Below are 18,647 nucleotides of genomic sequence, written 5' to 3'. Positions count from 1 at the left end.
AAAACTCTGAATTGCTTCGAACTTCCGTCGAGATGTTTTGAGACAGTTTACCAAAAGGGTAGACAGTGATACTACGGGAAACATATGATAAACACTACTATCTCCCTAAAGATCTCGTATAGTTTTTGTACCAGACAGATTAAAACCGATTATGTTTCCGTTTCCAACGTCATGAATTTTTCTTCTAAATTTATTGGTTCCTCTGGAAATATTTCTGGTCTAGAAGCTCGAGTATCAGTTGTTAATGGATTCGAGCGAGGATTCACTTGCTTTGGCATGTTCTGTAACCTTGTCTTACTTCCATTAATAATGTTCAAATCGCCCACTGATATGGGAGTGTACAAGTTTCTCATGATGTACGTCGCTGTTTTTGAGCTATTCTTCGGATGGTTGGAACTTATGACTGTCACAAATTTGCACACTCAAGGTTCATTATTCACCGTCGTTGTTGATCCCGACCAGGCATATCTTCCGGATGGTTTACTGCAGATTTCGTGTTGTAAGTTCTCCGGTAAACGTTTCAAGAAATGGTTGGATGCATCTGATGGTTTACTGATGGTGGTGTTACCAGGAATATAAATTAACATAACGATCCATTCCATAAAATTAGTTTCTTTGCCATCAACTTAAAGTTCACCAATTGGCTGGCATAAGTCGGGCTGATTTCATGCAGACATGAGGCCTTGAAACCTAGCCTGCCTCCAATGGAAACCAGTCTAACTCAACTTTTAAGATCTCTACTGCGGTTCTTTTGCCACATCACTAGCCATATTTGGTGTACAGTTTGCTTATCGATATCAGGTTCTTAAAGGGTAAGAACTTCAGTCATAATACAAAACTGATTATAAAGTTCAGTAACACTTTGTGGACTTCACAACGTCTCTCCACATTTCTGTTTTGGGGTAGCATTCCACTTACTGTTGCTCTTCTCTGGACAATCCCTTGTTCTATATTTCTGGGAAGAAATTATTACGTGAATAATGTTGTCAGGTTAGTTATTTCAAAACTGAATAACCTAAAAAAAATGGGTTTAGCCAAAAGTCGTACCCAATTTCTATGGAAAACAAAACAGTTGGTTTTCACAGCGCATTTTTTAGTACACGCCCCTTTACCGTCCAACGGTATAACCCGGTTTAAAAAAGATTTACGAAAATTTCGGTTCCTGCGAAAGGTCAAGAATTTTTTTTTGATCATTTTATGTGCAATTCAAAAAAATAGCAGGTGCCGTTTTTGAGATCATTCGATTGTATCTAGAAAAAAGTTGTGTGCGCGTAGTAAAAAATGCGCTGTGGTTTTGTTGGAGTGTATTTCTACCCAGAACTATTTGATGGAACAACTACAATCAACTGGGACTCTTTTATTGGAACATTTCTTTGTGTCTGTATACTATTTGGCTCCGAGTCCCTGATGCTCTATTTTGCTCTAAAATCCTACTTCGTCACAAAGTCCCTCATGACTTCCGCCTACTCTGCAAACTTCCAAAAACTTCAATGGCAGATGTTCTACGCCTTGGTGTCTCAAACAGGGATTCCAATTCTTTTCATGCAATTTCCAATGACTTTAATCTATATCACTTGCCTTGCCAACATCTCCACATCATTTTTCGGGAAACTTCAGCAATTAACAATTTCATTCTATCTGGCAACTGACGCTCTTCCAACCATTTTCATCATAAAACCATATCGAGAGTTTATTCTCGGTGAGTGAAACATAACCTATACCACATTTCTGCGGTTTTTCAGATAATTTCCAAAAGCTGAAACTTTCCTACTGCAAGCCAACTCTTTTTGCAAGTCAAATGGTAACGCACACCGATGTTTCACGCGCCGATATTCCTCCAAGATTTGTATTTGTTCAATGATGGAAATAATATTTTGACTATGAAATTCGTTCATGAAAATGCAGAACATTAATCTCACTAGTTGTGTACGCTAAGCTTTGTTTTTTGGTTTGAAACGGTTGCTCATGAATTTTCAGCTTCCAAACTCCTATGGTGATTTTTTGGTTATTTTTCAAATTATGAACGATATTCCTGCTCAAAAATACCTTCCAAATACAAAATTGTAGCTGACTTTATTCCATTTGTTTTTAAAGAGACTACAAAAATGACAATGTTAATTCGTTGTTTTTCTTATGGGGAGGAGTAATCAGGTAGATCAAAAAACATTTGGCGATAGTATTTTCCAATTCTTGGAAGTACGTGGAAATAAGAAACACCCATATTTCTCTACAGAAATCGCAAATCTTGCATACCAGACCGAGATTTTATTCTTGTTTCATACATTATGAATTTGTCTTCTAACGTCATTGATGCTCCTGGAAATGTTTCCAATCCAGAAGCTCACCCTTGGGTTTCAATGGTCAATGGAATAGAACGAGGGTTCACCTGCTTTGGCATGTTCTGTAACTTTTTCTTACTTTTATTGATTGTGTTCAAATCGCCATCTGATATGGGAGTGTACAAGTTTCTCATGATCTACGTTGCCATTTTTGAGTTATTTTTTGGATGGTTGGAGCTAATGACTGTCGCGAATCTGATTTCTGTAGGATCATTGTTCACAGTCGTTGTTGATCCTGAGCAGGCATTTTTTCCCGATGGGTTGTTGCAGATTTCGTGCTGTAAGTTCTTCGGGAAATGGCTCAAGGGGTAGTTTTAAAATAGCCGATGTAAGACGGGCAGATTTCATGCAAGCGTAAGGCCCTTGAAACCTAGCCTGTCTCTGATAGAAAACAGTTTAACTCAACTTTTTAGATCTCTACTGCGGTTCGTTTGCCACATCTCTGGCCATATTCGGTGTGCAGTTTGCATATCGGTTCCAGGTTATGAAAGGGTTAGAAATTCATTCCATAAAGTGAATTCAATTATGAATATTCAGTAATACTTCGTTGACTTCACAACGCCTCTCCACATTTTTGTTTTGGGGGAGCATACCACTATCGTTGCTCTTCTCTGGACAATTCCTTGTTCTATATTTCTGGGAAGAAATGATTATGTGAATAATGTTGTCAGGTTAATAATTTAAAAAACTGCATAATAACTGCGAAAATAATTTTAGCCAAAAGTCCTACCCAATTTCCATGGAAAACAAAACAGTTGGATTTGTTGGAGTATACTTCTACCCAGAACTATCTGATGGAACAACGACAATCAACTGGGATTCTTTCATTGGAACATTTCTTTGTGTCTGTATACTATTTAGGTCCGAATCACTCATGCTCTACTTTGCTCTGAAATCCTACTTCGTCACAAAGTCCCTCATGACTTCCGCCTACTCTGCAAACTTCCAAAAGCTTCAATGGCAGATGTTCTACGCATTGGTATCCCAAACAGGGATTCCAATTCTTTTCATGCAATTTCCAGTGACTCTAATCTATATCACTTGTCTTGGCAACATTTCCACACTCTTTTTCGGGCAACTTCAGCAATTAACGATATCCTTCTACCTTGCTACTGACGCTCTTCCAACCATTTTCATCATAAAACCATATCGAGCGTTTATAATTGGTACGTGCAAAACCTGACTTATCTAGTATATTTTTAGACGGTTTTTCAGAGAATGTCCGGAGTTTGAAACGGCGCTGCTGCAAACCGGATAAATTTGAAAACCGATTGGCCAAGCTAAGCATAACCAAGTCAACGGGCTCTGCTATTTCCGAGATGCCTCCTAGATTTGTATCCGTTCAATGATGCGAATAAATTCAATCTTTCAATTTTTTGGTTCGTGATTCTTGATTTCTTGAATTTTTGATAAAATTATCAATGCCATGGTAATTGTACGCTTTAATCAAAATTGATCTCAGTTTTTCGCAAAGATATTGTATACACAAATTTTCGTGTTTTCAATGAATTTTTCCTGGTTTTTCTTGCTGTTTTCTTGGTATTTTCTTGGTATTTTTGTGCAAGAATTTTTGTGCTCCGATTCTTGCAGACATTTTTTCCGTAAAAACAACATGAGTAACGACTTGGTATCGTTAATTATCAACTGATAACCAAGAATGAAGGCTGCCGACAGGACCAAAAGGAGCCGCTTCCATGACGCTTCAACCAAATGAAAAACATATTATAAATGTCAGAAGATTGTAAAAACTGAATCGTAAAGTTGGTTATTGTCTAAAGTTAAATTAATTTTCATCAAGGTTAAATTAATTTTCATCATAAAACAGTACCGAAAGTTCATTTTTAGTGAATCCTATGTAGGTACACATAACTTTTAAAGGTTTTTTCTTCAGATAGTCTCCGATGATTAAAATTAAGTTGTTGTAAAACTAGCAACTCTGCGAGTAAATTTGGAACAAATACACACAGTTTTCCAGTTGGATAACACGCTAAATTTACATACTAATTCTAATAAAATATTGTCAAGTTTACTTTTAAAGTGTTCAGAATTTCATCGATAATTTATCGATAGTTTGTAGCAGTTCTCATGAAATTATTGTTTATTGGTGATTCTCCAAACATAAGTTTCCTACTTAAATATACTTAAACTAGCGGCTTCTTGGAATTCTGATTGACAGTTAGACTTAAACGTGTCCAAGTGGCATACTTACTTCCGCTTGTAAAACTTGTTATTGACCGGTACATTTCATGTATTTTGAGCAGACATTATTTCTCAGAAATACATTTATACAGTATGCCACAGGGTATACAGCTTTGGGAGTATACATTCACACATCTAAAACATATGTTACTATTTCATACTCAGATCAATCTGATAATGTCGCCAACGGATGAAATGGTGCTGCTCAACGACTCGAGTCTATGGCAACCGTCAAGTGTAAGTCCAGAGAAAGCTACAACATTTCAAGGAATTGAACGAGGATTCACTTGCTTTGGCATGTTCTGTAACCTTGTCTTACTTCCATTAATAATGTTCAAATCGCCAACTGATATGGGGGTCTACAAATTCCTCATGGTGTACATCGCCGTTTTTGAGTTATTTTTCGGATGGTTGGAGCTGATGACTGTCACTAATTTGTATACCCAAGGTTCATTGTTCACTGTCGTCGTTGATCCGGACGAGGCATTTCTTCCAGATGGTTTACTCCAGATTTCGTGCTGTAAGTTATCCACTAGGCCAATTTTACATAAATATTACCATTAATTTAACTCTATCAATACCAAGTTTGATCAAAGTTGAAATAACATTTTCAGTAATCTACTGTGGATCGTTTGCCACATCATTGGCCATGTTTGGTGTTCAATTTGCTTATCGGTATCAGGTGCTCAAAGGGTGAGAGGTTCCAACTTGTTCCAAAAAATCTATGTTTTGCTCAGAAACTCTATTTGGACTTCACGAAGCTCCTTCACATTCTTTTTTTGGGGAAGCATTCCTCTACTTGTTGCTCTTATGTGGACACTTTCTTGTTCAATCTATTTAGGAAGAAATGATTATGTAGTTTATGCAATAAGGCACATACTTATGATAATCAGCATAATTTTTAACAAATAATTTCAGCCAACAGTCCTACCCGATTTCCCTGGAAAACAAAACTGTCGGGTTTGTTGCAGTATATTTCTACCCAGGACTAGCAGATGGAAGTACCACGATCAACTGGGACTCATTCATCGGCATGTCACTCTGTACTTGCATTCTATTTGGTTCCGAATCTCTAATGCTCTACTTTGCTCTAAAATCCTACCTCGTCACAAAGTCCCTCATGACTTCCGCTTACTCCGCAAACTTTCAAAAGCTTCAATGGCAACTGTTCTACGCGCTCGTGTCCCAGGCTGTGATTCCTATTTTCTTCATGCAAATCCCACTTTCTGCAATTTATATTACCTTGTTTGCCAACATTTCTACACCATTTTTCGGACATCTTCAGGAATTAACAATTTCCTTCTACCTAGCCACTGATGCGCTTCCCACAATTTTCATTATAAAACCATACCGAGAGTTTATTTTTTGTGAGTCGAATGTATCCAAGGAAAACTTAATTCTTTATATATTTTCAGCAACACTCCGCTGTTTGAAATTATGCAAATCTGCCAACTCTGCAAACCAAGTGGGAACGCACACGGCCATTTCACTAGCTGACATTCCTTCTAGATACATCGTTTCATCATGATACTATTTAATTATATATTTTTACATGCAATAATTATCGTAAAAGTTATATACATAACATATTAACACCATATAAACACTCTGTCTACCAAAAAGCGAGACGGGCGGGTAAGAGGAGCCCCAGTCTGCGAGCTTTACTGGAGAAAGTTCCTTGGATTCAATGAAGGACATTTGCTGAAGTTTAACGTTTTTGTGACATCGTCTACTTACTGATGGGAGCACTGTAATCTGAGAGTAGTCCCATGGCAGAATACTGCCAGAACGACTGTGTTCTTTGTTTTTTATGACGACTGCACAGAAAAAAAAACACACAAATCGTATAAGAGAACTAAACTAAAATCACGGAATTCGGCTGACTATTTCTAATGATTAAACGTGCATGACAATTGCACTGATGATGTTTCTGATTCATCCCATCCCGAAGGACTTAGTTTTGAAAACAAGGAGTACGCATGATGTCTATATAATCAGGAGATGTGTCTGGCTCATTCAATTAAGCCCGTATTTGTTTTCATACAGATCTTACACATTTTCCCTGGTTTCATGGGAATTGTCTGGGCGGGTACTGTTTTCGTTTTGCTGAGTGACGGCATCATATCATGTGCAAGAACAATAGATCTTAGATTTTTCTTGGTCTTTTGGGAATTGTCTGGGCGGATATTCTGGTTCGTATAGCTGGAACAGTTGTTCTGTATATTTCCCAACAACGGCCCATTATTGAGTCGCCATGTCTATCGACACGTGGCTCCCCACCTTAAACAAAACTCGAAATGTGCTCACCTATTTCGGGATATCTGTCAACGCGATCCTTGTTCCAGTCATCTTTTTGAAGTCTCCAAAAGACCTTGGTCTCTACAAATATATGATGATCTACATTTCAACTTTTGAAATATTTTTCGGTTGTGTGGAGTTGTTGACAATTCCGGTAACTCTGGAAAAATTGTAAATTCCTTAAACTTAAGTTTCAGGACTTTTTCACAAAGGACTCTGCATTTTTCGTGATGGTTGATCCCGCAAAAACTATCCTTCCGCAATTTTTGATTCAAACCGCGGACTGTGAGTTTTTTTTTATTATTATGCAAAATTTGGAATTCCCTTAACCTGATTGTTTTGCTTACAGTACTGTTCTGCGGATCTTTTGCGGTCTCGCTTGGAATATTCGGCTTCCAGTTTGCATATCGTTATCAGGTTTTGAATGGGTAAGAATATCAAGCGAGGCGGACATTTTTGAGCTCTATACAACTTCCAGAAACTCATCCTGGACATCTAGCCGCCCTCTAAACTTTCTCTTCTGGTTAGGATCTCCGCTGATATTCGCTACGATATGGTCAGCAGCTATTGCAGTGTTCATGCCATTGAATAACTTTGCAAAAATCGTTTTGATGTGAGTTTTCAAAGTTTAAGCCAAAAATTTTGAAATTTTGATTTCTAAATTTAGAAGAGAATCAGTGTTTCCGAGTGATGTGGAGCTTGACAATATTGGATTTTGCGGGGCGCTGTTTTATCCAAAATCTGAGGATGGTACAGAGGTGATCAACTGGGATTCAATGAGAGGAGTCGCCGTGACTACGACTATACTGGTGGGCAAAACATAATGCAATTGTAACCTGAGAATATGTTCCAGATAAGCTCTGAAATAACCATGTTCTTCTTTGCATTGAAATGCTTCCTGGCCACCAAGTCACTAATGAATCAATCCGGCCACTCAAAAAACTTCCGTCATCTTCAATGGCAATTGTTTTACGCCCTCGCTCTCCAGACCCTTATCCCGATCACACTGATTCAAGGCCCATTCTCTACAATTTACATGACCACATTGCTTCTAGACTGTTCAACTCCATTGTTCGGAAATTTCTTAGCATTTTCCATCACATTGTACTTGGCGATAGACGCACTTCCAACTATTTTCATCATTAAGCACTATAGACAAGCCATATTTGGGTATTTCAAGCAGTTCAAAATAGTGCGAGTTCAACCGAAACCGTATCAGGTATCAACGGCTAATATCCATCGCAGCAGCGTCTACTAACATCCGTTGTGTGGGCTTCCATGTAGGTACAAAATGTTTACTCGCCTGCCTAAAACTGAAAGATACCTAGGCTGAGGTGGCAACATTTACATTTCCGCTTGCATGAAAGCTCTACGTCAGAAACGAAAAATGCAAATGTTTACGAATATATATTTTATATTTTTATATTTTTGTAGGAGACATAACACAACTGACCGTCCCTATAGAATTGTCTAGACCTACCGTATACTCTTCTTTTGCTTGAATAATTTATGCCTTCCGTTCTTGTCTCCCAATTTAACGCAGATTGTTTGTTTTTGGAATGATTGTATCAGAAGAAATGGGACTATACAGATATTGCATAGTTGTGTTTTTCTGTGATGGCTCATATTAATTTAATAAAGTTGAAAATTTTCTTGTCGCCAGGCGAATGACTCACACTCCCAGCGGTCAAAAAATTAGGGGGCATCTTGTTCTTAGGGGGGTCTCAAAAATCTCAAAAAGGGAATTTTAAAAATCTCAGAGGGGCAAATTTTTTTAATGTGTACTGAATGAGAATACGGAATACTTTTAATGGAACTACAACTGTTTCAACCCCGCAAACCTCATTCATGCCCAATCAATAATGGCATGAATCCTCACCAACGTCATAAAAATTGGAGATAACGAAATTAACGAGGTATCAAGGGGAAGTGCTGGTAGGTAGTTGGCCCACCACCATACTTGGCACATACAAATTTTACGTCATAACATCTTTACAGCCGTTACCCTTACAGAGAGAGAGAGAATGGACTGTCGGCCTGTAGAGATTTGTGAGCCTGTAGACATACACAGACAACAGAACTGCCCAACCCTGGTAGTTGGACCACCATCATAGTTGGTACGTACAGTTTCTACGTCACAACAGTTTTACAGTTTTTCCCCACAGCTGGACACGTTAATATGTAGGTACTTTAAACATTTCAAAATTCGAACCGATATAGTACCACAAACCGACTGATAGCCTCTAGTCTCCCTCAAAGCAGCAGCGACAATTTAATTCTTCATCTGAAAAACGTCAGCCGCCTCATTGATGTTTCACAAAATTGATGGAATTCCGCTGAGGCTTAAATCTTCACCTCACCAATCACATTATTTTGTAATGATATTTTTCTGAGAATAATATAATTGTACAGCTGTTCCCTCTAGAATTGTCTAGCTTTCTTTTTTCCTCTTCTTATTTTAGATTTATTTTATTTACCTTAATCTAACACCCCGACAAAAAAATGTCTGTCACCAACTCCTGGCTTCCTGCTTCATGTTCTCTATTTTGAGATTTGCTATCAGTTACAGCAAAATATCGAAATGAATCTACACCACCTTCAATTCCTAAATTTTTTGCAGATAGCCTCTGAAGTCGCCATGCTATATTTTGCGTTCGGCTGCTTCCGATCGTTCAAATCACTGGTCAACCAAACCAATTGTTCAGCAATCTACCGTGAACTTCAGTGGCAGTTATTCTGCGCTCTAGTGGTTCAAGCCATGATCCCGATACTCTTGTTGCAACTTCCAATGACTCTTATCTCCTCAGTACCATCTTTTTCAATGAGTCATTTTGAATAAATTTATTATAAAGTTTAAAAAATTGTACAATTTCAATTAAAGCTAAAATTTTTGCTCATGTAATATGAGACGATAATCTTCATGTATGTGCACATTATGAAGCTCACAAGCCAGCAGCTCTTCAATAAATTTACTTTCCCCTTTCTCCACATGATTCACTGTGTCGATAGTTTCAAAAAATCGCATTTCATCGACACCATTGTCTATGTAATAGTCACGAAGCTCTCGCAGAATAACATTTTTGATGTCATGGCACATTTTCGAGCAATCTGCAGAAATGTTGGCATGAGCTCCATCGAACAGCAAAAGCATTGCAAGAGCCATATATTCAATTGAATTGAACATTTTCGCATTCATAGGAAGTACCAAAACAACTCCATAATAGGTGAGGAATGGCTCGAAGACTCTGAAATTATTTTATGAAGAAGCGTAGAACTTAGATTTGGTCTAAATAACGTATGCACTCCGTCATAAATGACCCTTCATGCACCGTTTTGGTAAGGGTTCTATGAGCCTCTCGCCTTATGTTTGCTGTTTGCTGCTGTTTGCTAAACCATGCCCTCTTTTCGAGACTATTTCAGGAAGTTCAAAAAATGAGCCAAAAAACTGGAAGCTACTAGAAAATCTGGACAATTCTGGAAATTACTGGAAGGTACATAAATTCAGCAAACGTGTAACTGCTAAGGTTACAGTTGGTGAAATGCTTTGAATGATACGAAATTTTTAGTAAACCTAGAAATTTTTTTTTAAATGCACATAAGATTTTGCGCGGTAAGAATAAGCAAAATAATTTGAAGCAGGCACTTTGCGCTCACGAACTGATGGCTAACTTGAAAGTTTGCAGGTTCAAACCATTCTTACCTTAATATTTCCTTTGGACTAATTTTATTATCGCCGTACATGGAACCGGAGTAGAATTTCACGATCATATCAAGATAATCGTCAACTGTTACAACATCTTCATAAAGATGACAATTTCTCTCAAAATCAATGGACGATGCCAGGAGGGACCATTTGGGGCTGAAGTTTCGTAAAACAGCATTCTGAAATAAAAAAAAAGCAAATTTAGAAAGCTTTGAAAAATCTGCCTTATCCAAATTTGAAAGCGATTGAATTTGCGGAAAAATATATTCGCAGACATTCCACATTATTTCAGAATCTATCTTAGAAGCAACACAAGCCTCGTAATAAGTGAGATCATCGAATCGTTTTTTGTATAAGACGCTCCGTTTGTCCTGAACTTCTCCCCATGTTGAAACAATGTAGGAGATCGTTGAATTGTTGCGGCTCACAATATGATACTGAAATTAGATTTTATAGTGAAGGTCGTGTATAGTTGAAATCATAGACATACAGGTAACGGTGAAATTGGTAGCGAAGGAGGGCTTTGAGATGAAGACGCACTGGATAAGCTGGCGTGGGCGAGTTCCATTTTTAGCTTCTTAGGATGTTTTTCCCGTTTAACTTGTACTTCTGAAAATGTGATATGCATACGTTTCGAAAGTCCGACACTTTTTGGGTTTTGCGCCGGACTATACAGGAAGCACGTTGCGCGAGGCAGGTGCACTTGAAGACTACTCCCCCTGCTCTTCACTGAACCCCTTTCCCAACTTACTTTCCGGATTCATCCCAGCTTCAAAGCATTTTTGAATACGGCACTCCCTACATGGATGACTATTTTGATATCTGATTTGGCAGGTACATGAGATCACTGACTTTTTGGAATGGAAGTATCTTCGGAAGAATGCGGCACAGGCTCTGGGATTTCAAAAATATATTTCTTAAATCTTAAATTTTTTCAGTTAATATTTTAAAACTATATTTAGAGACCGTATTATTGTTTCAAATAGTAAGTTTTGCCGAATTCAGGGTCAATGAAAATAGGGAAATGTTTCTGAATCTTTTTGGGTAATTAATTTAATGAAAAATGTTCCAATGTACCCCTAAACTTATTAAAAGCCTGCAAAATAAAAAGCTTTGATGCAATATAACGGGCCTTGAAAGTAGTGGCAAATTTACTTTTAAAAATTTGGGATTTCAAACTAAAGTATACTGACCTACAAGACACTCCACCAAAATGTGGCTCCACTTCAGGTGCTCCGCAGACATGGCAAGACGTGGAGGTCATGTTTCGTCTGAAAGTAATTTATTATGAAGCTCTAGAAGAAAATGAATATCAAGAGAGGGCGACGGCGGAAACCAAAAACTTCCCTTTTTCGAATATCAAAAATCACAAAAATCAAAATGTTGAGCTAGTCTACAAAACATAAAGTATATACTCCGTTGTCATGGAAAACACCAGCTGCGGCGAGCTTTTTGCTCTATTACGATGCCGAAAAGCAAAAGCAAATCAAGGCTCAAACATCAAAGCACAGAATAGAGCATAAGCTCAGTTTCAAGTAGGTCATGTAATATTATGAAACTGGCTTAAATGGGGAGTGTTCTAGGTTTTTTTCTTGAATAGACTAAAAATGACTTTAAACGATCAAATTTCATAATGGCATGTCTAAAAAAATATATACCTCAAAAAATTTTATGGCTGTTTAAGGTATTGAAAAAGGACTAAGATTAGTTAAATTTTCAACTTTGCCTATTTGAAAGTGTAGCAATGGACGAAAATTCAAAAATTAACATTTTTCGGAAAGTCCAAGAAATATCAAAAGTGCAATGAAAAAGCAAGATGCATCAGGCATTTAGTGGTTGCCAACAAAATGCAAACAAACGAAAAATCTGAACAATGAAACAACAGAGAGATTCACAGGAATAGAGAGGATTAGGCCGTTAGAAACATGCGCAGGCTTCCCTTTTGGACAAACTGACACACAGACTATGGTTAAAAAGTGGCGTGGAAGTCTCTTAACGTGATTTTTGATTTTCCAAGCAAAATTTTTTATTGGTGAATTACTCATCCATTCAGAAATGTCAACATTATAGTTTATCAATTTCGTTGATTTTTGCCTATTCTATGATAGTGACAAAAATTTATTCGTTTTTCGAACTTAAACATTTTCTTAACGGGATATACCGTGTAAACTAATAAAAATACACAAACGATAGATCAATTTGATGGTATTTAGTTTACAATGAGTCAGAAAAATTATGAAAAGGGGGAGGGAGGATGTACCAATTTTTTAGCTGTTCAAAAATCGTGTTTAGTTTTTTTTAACCAATAAAAAAATTGGAGTTTATGATAAAAATTAGGAAATACTAATAATGAATTTGCTTATAATTGTTAGAAATATAAATAAATGTAGTTATTTATCTAATTTTTCCAACATTTTTTTAAACAATTTTTTTGGTATTTTTGTTTTTTTCCACAAAAATCATTATTTAGCATGTTACTGTAATGCAAATTTGGAGTTACATTATAAGATTACTTTTCACAATGAAAATTAAGAAAAACGAAACAAAATGTGGAAAGCAGGATATTTTTTTTGGGAAAAAATTATTTTACAATTAAAATTGAATAATTATTTTTGAAATGTAATATATTTTTCTTATCAAAGCATTCTATACTAATACTTGCTCAAAAAATTTAAAAAATCCGAGCTTCATGTTTTTTCTAAAATTCTGAATTCTTTACTGACTCATAGCTATTAAAAACGCACTGCCAGCAATAAAACCTACTCAGATTTCACTAAAGATCAAAATGTGTATGTGTCATCAGACGTACAAAACCCAAAAAATCCGATCAACACGAAAATCAGGTTTCCCCCAGGTATAATTGGTTTTTGTATAAAAAGTTTTACCGATTTTTATTTCTACATTGAACTGTTTTTGTATTTATTTTCTGCGTGGGTGGTTTTGTTGTTTCAAACAAAACAATTATGTATAAGTAAAATAGTCTCAAAAATATTTTTTCAAAGAAAAATGACATTGCATATGTAGACAGAAACTTTAGGATTCTAAACTTAAGAAATTGAACTTTGAGAGGTTCAAAAAATCAAAAATTGATAAAAAATATAAGTAATACAAATCATTTCCCCCCAAATGAAACGCAATATGACCACCACGTCATTTTTAATTCAACTTTCACTACTCTCTGGGTCTCTTCATGTTTCTATGACTCATAGATAGATAGACTTGCGCAAGTCTCTAACCACCTGCTCCTCTTCACTGCTCTTTTGTACACTGGGGAAATTTGTTTGAATTTTTGCAGGTGGAAATACACGGGAAAGTACTCCTTCCCCGTTTCCACGTGATTTTCCGACTTTTCGAATCGTCATCATTCCAATAATGGATTTTTTCCCAAGGTTCGTAATGAGAAAAAATAAATTTACATGACTTTTTGTTCGCTGTTCAACTTTCCCCGTTTTTATTCTTTCCAATTCTACAATAATAATTTTGATTGAAATAATGTGAAATTTAATTTGAATGGGCTCCCTTTATTAATTAGAAAAATGAGCAAAACGTGCTGTCAATTTATGCTTTATTGTTTCCTGATAGTTGAAAAGTTGTTTTAAATAAATAAAATGTTTTAAACTATATATTGAAAAAAAGTTAAAATATGGGCAGTTTTTTCTCCAAATAGATCAAGAGTTCAGAACTAGTACTCGCCATCACCATGACTACATCGCACACCTAACCATGACACATTAAAGTGCACCCGAGATCAAAAAGCTTAATTTAAGTATATATAGTTCTTGGTTTAGTTTTAGATGTTTCATAAACTTTGTTCGTTTTTCCTGTCATTCAAGAAAAAAGTAAGAGATTTTTAATGTACATTTAGTCCAACTAAAACCACACTAGTAAGTTAAAAACATTACCGAAATCTTTGTCTCAATTGAGATATTTTACAAAGCCACGTTGAAAAAAAATTTAATTAGGAAACTGGTTCAAAAATTTGACAGTTTATTCAAAATCAAAATTGTATTCCAATAACATAGAAACTTCTAGGTCATCTTTGTAATTTAGAAATACATTTTTAAATGTGAAATTCGGCTGCGCGGAAATCACTAAAACCCATTCCTATCATGCTAAAAATGACCAGCTATTTTTGATCTGGTTCTTATCCGATCTGCAATTTATTTTCAAACTATTTTTTTTTTCATTAAAATTTCAGACCCCAAGTTCTCTGCACTTTCAGCTGATCTACCAAAATGGCTTGCCAAGTGTGTGGCTGTTCAGACGTAGAACCCCATTTTGGAGCACTGTCATGTAGAGCATGTGCCGCATTTTTCCGCAGATATTTCCACTCGAAAAAAGTTGTTGGCCAGTGCAATTGTGCTGTAAGATTCCGGAATAGTCATCCGTGTAGGGAGTGTAGGATTAAGAAGTGCTTATCGATTGGGATGAATCCAGAGAGTGAGTCCAATTTTTGAAAAGTTCTGAAAAGCCAGAAGGCTTGAAATTTTTATTTTTTCCAACATTTTATAATAATTATCAAGAAAACATGCATCCGATGAATTTTAAGTTCAAATAAAAAGTCTCAAATTAGGAAAATACTATTACATACCTACCTGCATACTTTGCCTATGTACCCATATTCAGGCAGGCATTTCTTGCCGAGGCAAATAAGAATTGAGCTCTAGATTAAAAAAAACAAAAGAACTCCAGATTTCTATCTTTAACTCCAAGAAATCACAAACACAACTAACAATTCAAAATTTCAGAAGTCCAAGAAAAACGAGAACGTCATCCCCCGAAAAAGAACAAACCTCCAAGCATATCAGAAGCCTTAACTTCAAGCTCTTCAACACCACCATCCCTCCCGATTTCCCAACTACCTGTAAATTATTCATGGTTCTCCAAAACATGAATTAAAAAAATGAAAAATTTTTCCAGTCAAGAATAATTCCTCGCGACTGCTCATCAATTACTCTAACTGCTTTTAACTGGCAAAAATGTCAGCCAAAGCGAAATTATATGACTCGAACATTGGATGAAACCAACTATTATCAGTTATCGTGTTTTAAGATAGAAGATTGTATGATGATTTGGAGAATTGTTGAAGATCTTTTTCCGTCTTTAACATGGAATTTAAGGAAGTTGGATAAAGTCAGTTACAGCTCAAGAACCTGAATAAAATTTGATTTCCAGGAAGCTCTTCTCCGAAACTTTCTTCCGAAGTGGTCAGTTTTAACAGCGGCTATTGATATGGAAGTTAAAGTGCAAAGATACTCAAAAGTCAACAATACTGAAGAGTTTAAAAGAATGATTGTAGATTTCTTTACATATTCAATGCCAGAGAAGTTCAAAATGCCACCGGAAGATATATTGAAGTGAGTTCACTTTATGATTTTCAATATTTTATAAATTGGGTTTCAGAGTGTTCGGACCCATGATAGTGTACTACGTAACAAAAATTATTCTTCCAATTCATGAAAAAGGCTTGGACCAGCCGGAATTTATGGCGTTGGCGCTGATTATTTTGTTCGATGGAGGTAGGAGTTCTCTAGAAAAGCTACTGAGCTGAACGTGAGCAAATAAATCTTCGGGGCCTTAAATGCTATCGCCGACAATAATCGAGGTTCGCGCACCACTCGCACTGATAAGGATTATTTCCTTCGCATCTCTGCAATGGGTCATACTGACTTTAATACATTATTGAGAAAGGGTACGATAGGAATACCAATACTGCGGATAATAGTGTTGTAGCTTGCAGGGGGTAACTTATCACAAACACTATGCTCAACTTTTTCAGCCTACTCCAACATCTCCGTGGAGTGCTCCGAAATGTGCCGAACAATTCGCAACCTGATATTTCGAGAGCTCAAAAATTATCAAACCGACAAGAACTTTGATGAAATTCAGTTTGCCGATACTGTCGACACCTTGAATATTGTGGAAAAAGGAGAGAAGAAGTTCTATGAAGAGCTTTTGATATGTGATATGCACAATGTGCACTTACACGAGGATTATAGATTATTGTTAAACGAGTTGAATGGTTAAATATGTATAAATGCAATATTGATTAATTTATGAAACAATTATAATGAAAATTTCACACAAAACACCTTCTATCACTTCTTTATTTACATAAAAACCTGTTCAATTACTTCTTCTTCTTCTTTTTTGGCTTATCAGCATCATCCGACTTCTCCGGCGGCAAAGATTTCACATTTCTGAAATTTTATATAAAACAAGTGCTAATGAATTTGTGTAAACATACGCGAGAGTGTCCTCAGCCACATTTCCACTCCTCTCCATTGGTGTTTTTGCTGGCGGGGTCCTGAAAATACATTTTCTAGTGAATCGCATAATTGAATAACTTACTGTGCAGTCGGACAAGTCTGCGCCGATGTTTCCTTTACAGGGTCCGGGCGAACTGGCGCGTTTCGGGGGACTAGGTCCACCTGAAATAAAACACTTTATTAATTTTTCTTTAGTCCAATAAACTCACTCTTCCATCGTCTTTAAACTTCTTCTTTGATTGGCAATTTACAATAGAGACGATCAGCAAAAGAAATGGTCCGAAATAGAGAGTAATCTGAAAAATATCAGTTTAGAGCTCAAATGATCTTGGAAAATCCCCTGAAAATTAAAAATAAACTTACGCTCTTGAAAATAGTTGTAAACGGGAACATGTCCGTTTAATCGTATGCAATTGAAAATTGAAAAAGATTGGCTTTGAATCTTTATCTCATCCTATAATCTAACTATCCAAAAAAGAAAAATCAAGGACACGTATATAATTGTTTTCTAATAGTGTAAATACGTGAGGTCGTTAAATTTCTTTTATGAAGTTTGGGAAAATTCTGTAAAAAGTGCAGAACAAGAGGGAAAAGTACGCCACAAAGCTGTGAGATTGCTCCAAAAACTTTTGTATTTTTATAATTTTTCTTCTATAATTTTCAACTGCAAAACCCAAAAAAATCTGAAAGTAAACAAAAATTTAACGGCAACATGTATTTACTGTTAAAAAACAAAGAAATACGTGCCCTCTTGATTTTCTTTTTGGATTGTCAGATTATAGGATGAGATAACGATTAAAAGTCATCTTTTTCCAATTCTCACTTGTATGCAGTTGATGGGAACATGTTCCCGTTTACAACTATTTTTAAGAGCGTAAGTATTTTTTTTTCTAATTTTCAGGGGATTTTCTACTATACAATTTGTGCTCTCAACTGAAAGTTTTCAGATTACTCTCTATTTCGGACCATTTCTTTTGCTGGTCGTCTCGATTGTAAATTGTCAGTCAAAAAAGAAGTTTAAAGACGATGAAAGAGTGAGTTTCTTGGGCCGAAGAAAACCTAATAAAATATATTGTTTCAGGCCAACCTAGTCCCCCGAAACGCCCCAGTTTCTCCAAACCCTGTAAAGGAGACGTCCGCGCAGACTTGCCCGACTACACAGTAATTTATAGAATTATGCGATTCACTAGAAAATATATTTTCAGGATCCCGCCAGCAAAAACTCCAATGGAGAGGAGTGGAAGTGCGGTTGAGGACACTCTTGCGTAAGTTTGCACAAGTTAATTGGCCCCTGATTATGATACAATTTCAGAAATGTGAAATCTTTGCCGCCGGAGAAGTCGGATGATGATAAGTCAAAAAAGAAGAAAAAGTAACTGATCTTGTTTTTTGTAAATAAAGAAGTTATAGAAGGTGTTATGTGTACATTTTGTAATAGAATTATTCCATAAATAAACCATATTAAACCAATCAACAATAATCGATAATCATCGTGTCAGTGCACATTGTGCAAGTCTCTGATTAGAAACTCATGGAACTTTCGTTCTAGAGAACGTTATCCTTTCTCCACCATATTCAAAGTGTCCACATTATCTCGGCAAGCTGGATATCATCTAAGCCACTCTGATAGTTTGCCCAAATTTTATGATGCAACTTCATTGATTTTTTCCAGCAGCAGTTTCGAGCTCTCCTGAGAACTTTTTCAGTTTTCTGCAGCACTGTTCCAGGAATAGTATTCTAGTATTCCTAACTAGATTTTTTCAGGGTTTCTGTTTCCCTGTTCCATTTTTGTTAACTTTAGACTTTTGCTCCCCTAAATCAGCTTTTTGCAGCACTTTT

General features: G+C 36.3%; 6 protein-coding genes, 3 non-coding genes and 3 pseudogenes across 15 annotated transcripts; 8 read left to right on the top strand and 4 right to left on the bottom strand.

Annotated features, from left to right (window-relative positions):
* Positions 1–171: 171 nt before the first annotated feature.
* On the top strand, positions 172–1,861 carry T10C6.2 (annotated as a pseudogene). Its single transcript has 5 exons — positions 172–499; positions 734–812; positions 856–990; positions 1,319–1,699; positions 1,743–1,861. Coding segments are annotated over exons 1-5 (1,042 nt in total).
* Positions 1,486–1,559, bottom strand: T10C6.20. Its single transcript, NR_070060.1, has one exon. It is a non-coding gene; the product is annotated as an Unclassified non-coding RNA T10C6.20 (non-coding RNA).
* Positions 1,862–2,285: 424 nt separating the features above from the next.
* On the top strand, positions 2,286–3,690 carry C06C6.1 (annotated as a pseudogene). Its single transcript has 5 exons — positions 2,286–2,619; positions 2,753–2,831; positions 2,877–3,010; positions 3,057–3,505; positions 3,555–3,690. Coding segments are annotated over exons 1-5 (1,132 nt in total).
* Positions 3,691–4,647: 957 nt separating this feature from the next.
* C06C6.12 lies at positions 4,648–4,942 on the bottom strand. The gene is made up of 2 exons (NR_070059.1): positions 4,858–4,942; positions 4,648–4,791 (listed from the first exon to the last, which is right to left on the bottom strand).
* str-233 (Seven TM Receptor) lies at positions 4,734–6,066 on the top strand (the record flags this gene model as incomplete). Its single annotated transcript, NM_001322600.1, has 5 exons — positions 4,734–5,058; positions 5,153–5,231; positions 5,276–5,410; positions 5,457–5,905; positions 5,954–6,066. 5 exons carry the CDS (start codon positions 4,734–4,736, stop codon positions 6,064–6,066), a joined length of 1,101 nt encoding a protein of 366 aa, NP_001309466.1.
* Positions 6,067–6,792: 726 nt separating this feature from the next.
* On the top strand, positions 6,793–8,094 carry str-231 (Seven TM Receptor; the record flags this gene model as incomplete). The annotated part of the gene is made up of 6 exons (NM_074616.2): positions 6,793–6,990; positions 7,034–7,121; positions 7,186–7,264; positions 7,315–7,449; positions 7,504–7,645; positions 7,690–8,094. The coding sequence occupies 6 exons, from the start codon at positions 6,793–6,795 to the stop codon at positions 8,092–8,094; spliced, it is 1,047 nt and encodes a 348-aa protein (NP_507017.2).
* A 1,362-nt stretch (positions 8,095–9,456) lies between these two features.
* On the top strand, positions 9,457–9,677 carry C06C6.10 (annotated as a pseudogene). The gene has a single exon. A coding segment is annotated over exon 1 (221 nt).
* nhr-63 (Nuclear Hormone Receptor family) lies at positions 9,665–11,810 on the bottom strand. The gene is made up of 6 exons (NM_171557.6): positions 11,733–11,810; positions 11,291–11,433; positions 11,030–11,148; positions 10,764–10,976; positions 10,537–10,718; positions 9,665–10,081 (listed from the first exon to the last, which is right to left on the bottom strand). The coding sequence occupies exons 1-6, from the start codon at positions 11,801–11,803 to the stop codon at positions 9,718–9,720; spliced, it is 1,092 nt and encodes a 363-aa protein (NP_741645.3). The 5' UTR covers positions 11,804–11,810; the 3' UTR covers positions 9,665–9,717.
* 21ur-13193 lies at positions 10,667–10,687 on the top strand. Its single transcript, NR_070058.1, has one exon.
* Positions 11,811–13,766: 1,956 nt separating the features above from the next.
* Positions 13,767–16,672, top strand: nhr-50 (Nuclear receptor domain-containing protein). 4 transcript variants are annotated; one of them, NM_074614.8, is made up of 7 exons: positions 13,767–13,928; positions 14,762–14,979; positions 15,288–15,403; positions 15,460–15,672; positions 15,715–15,896; positions 15,943–16,058; positions 16,319–16,672. In NM_074614.8, exons 2-7 carry the CDS (start codon positions 14,775–14,777, stop codon positions 16,564–16,566), a joined length of 1,080 nt encoding a protein of 359 aa, NP_507015.3. In that variant the 5' UTR covers positions 13,767–13,928; positions 14,762–14,774; the 3' UTR covers positions 16,567–16,672. The 4 variants fall into 4 exon arrangements, 1 of the variants encoding a protein (NP_507015.3); NR_136353.1 differs by having other exon boundaries at positions 13,835–13,928; positions 16,319–16,619; NR_136354.1 differs by having other exon boundaries at positions 13,835–13,928; positions 14,738–14,979; positions 16,319–16,619.
* C06C6.8 (uncharacterized protein) lies at positions 16,584–17,262 on the bottom strand. The gene is made up of 5 exons (NM_074613.6): positions 17,172–17,262; positions 17,018–17,104; positions 16,891–16,970; positions 16,787–16,846; positions 16,584–16,739 (listed from the first exon to the last, which is right to left on the bottom strand). Exons 1-5 carry the CDS (start codon positions 17,199–17,201, stop codon positions 16,670–16,672), a joined length of 327 nt encoding a protein of 108 aa, NP_507014.1. The 5' UTR covers positions 17,202–17,262; the 3' UTR covers positions 16,584–16,669.
* A 380-nt stretch (positions 17,263–17,642) lies between these two features.
* Positions 17,643–18,227, top strand: C06C6.9 (uncharacterized protein). Its single transcript, NM_074612.2, has 5 exons — positions 17,643–17,682; positions 17,756–17,842; positions 17,890–17,969; positions 18,014–18,073; positions 18,121–18,227. The coding sequence occupies exons 1-5, from the start codon at positions 17,653–17,655 to the stop codon at positions 18,182–18,184; spliced, it is 321 nt and encodes a 106-aa protein (NP_507013.1). The 5' UTR covers positions 17,643–17,652; the 3' UTR covers positions 18,185–18,227.
* The last annotated feature ends 420 nt before the right edge of the window (positions 18,228–18,647 follow it).

This window comes from Caenorhabditis elegans, chromosome V (assembly GCF_000002985.6).
Source record: "Caenorhabditis elegans chromosome V".
NCBI lineage: Eukaryota > Metazoa > Nematoda > Chromadorea > Rhabditida > Rhabditidae > Caenorhabditis > Caenorhabditis elegans.
This window is presented reverse-complemented; position numbering and strand designations above follow the sequence as displayed.

What these genes read in the sequence shown, in the direction of transcription:
- C06C6.9 (NM_074612.2), top strand. Translation starts at nt 17,653, where the DNA reads ATGTTCCCGTTTACAACTATTTTTAAGAGC. An exon ending in TTACAACTATTTTTAAGAGC is followed by an intron (nt 17,683 to 17,755) that starts GTAAGTATTTTT and finishes GAAAGTTTTCAG; the next exon opens with ATTACTCTCTATTTCGGACC. An exon ending in GCGGTTGAGGACACTCTTGC is followed by an intron (nt 18,074 to 18,120) that starts GTAAGTTTGCAC and finishes ATACAATTTCAG; the next exon opens with AAATGTGAAATCTTTGCCGC.
- C06C6.8 (NM_074613.6), bottom strand. Translation starts at nt 17,201, where the DNA reads ATGTTCCCGTTTACAACTATTTTCAAGAGC. An exon ending in TTACAACTATTTTCAAGAGC is followed by an intron (nt 17,105 to 17,171) that starts GTAAGTTTATTT and finishes GATATTTTTCAG; the next exon opens with ATTACTCTCTATTTCGGACC. An exon ending in CAGACTTGTCCGACTGCACA is followed by an intron (nt 16,847 to 16,890) that starts GTAAGTTATTCA and finishes ATGTATTTTCAG; the next exon opens with GACCCCGCCAGCAAAAACAC.
- nhr-50 (NM_074614.8), top strand. Translation starts at nt 14,775, where the DNA reads ATGGCTTGCCAAGTGTGTGGCTGTTCAGACGTAGAACCCCATTTTGGA. An exon ending in ATTTAAGGAAGTTGGATAAA is followed by an intron (nt 15,673 to 15,714) that starts GTCAGTTACAGC and finishes TTTGATTTCCAG; the next exon opens with GAAGCTCTTCTCCGAAACTT. An exon ending in GATTATTTTGTTCGATGGAG is followed by an intron (nt 16,059 to 16,318) that starts GTAGGAGTTCTC and finishes CAACTTTTTCAG; the next exon opens with CCTACTCCAACATCTCCGTG.
- nhr-63 (NM_171557.6), bottom strand. Translation starts at nt 11,803, where the DNA reads ATGACCTCCACGTCTTGCCATGTCTGCGGAGCACCTGAAGTGGAGCCA. An exon ending in TACCAATTTCACCGTTACCT is followed by an intron (nt 10,977 to 11,029) that starts GTATGTCTATGA and finishes ATCTAATTTCAG; the next exon opens with TATCATATTGTGAGCCGCAA. An exon ending in CGCTTTCAAATTTGGATAAG is followed by an intron (nt 10,719 to 10,763) that starts GCAGATTTTTCA and finishes TTTTTATTTCAG; the next exon opens with AATGCTGTTTTACGAAACTT.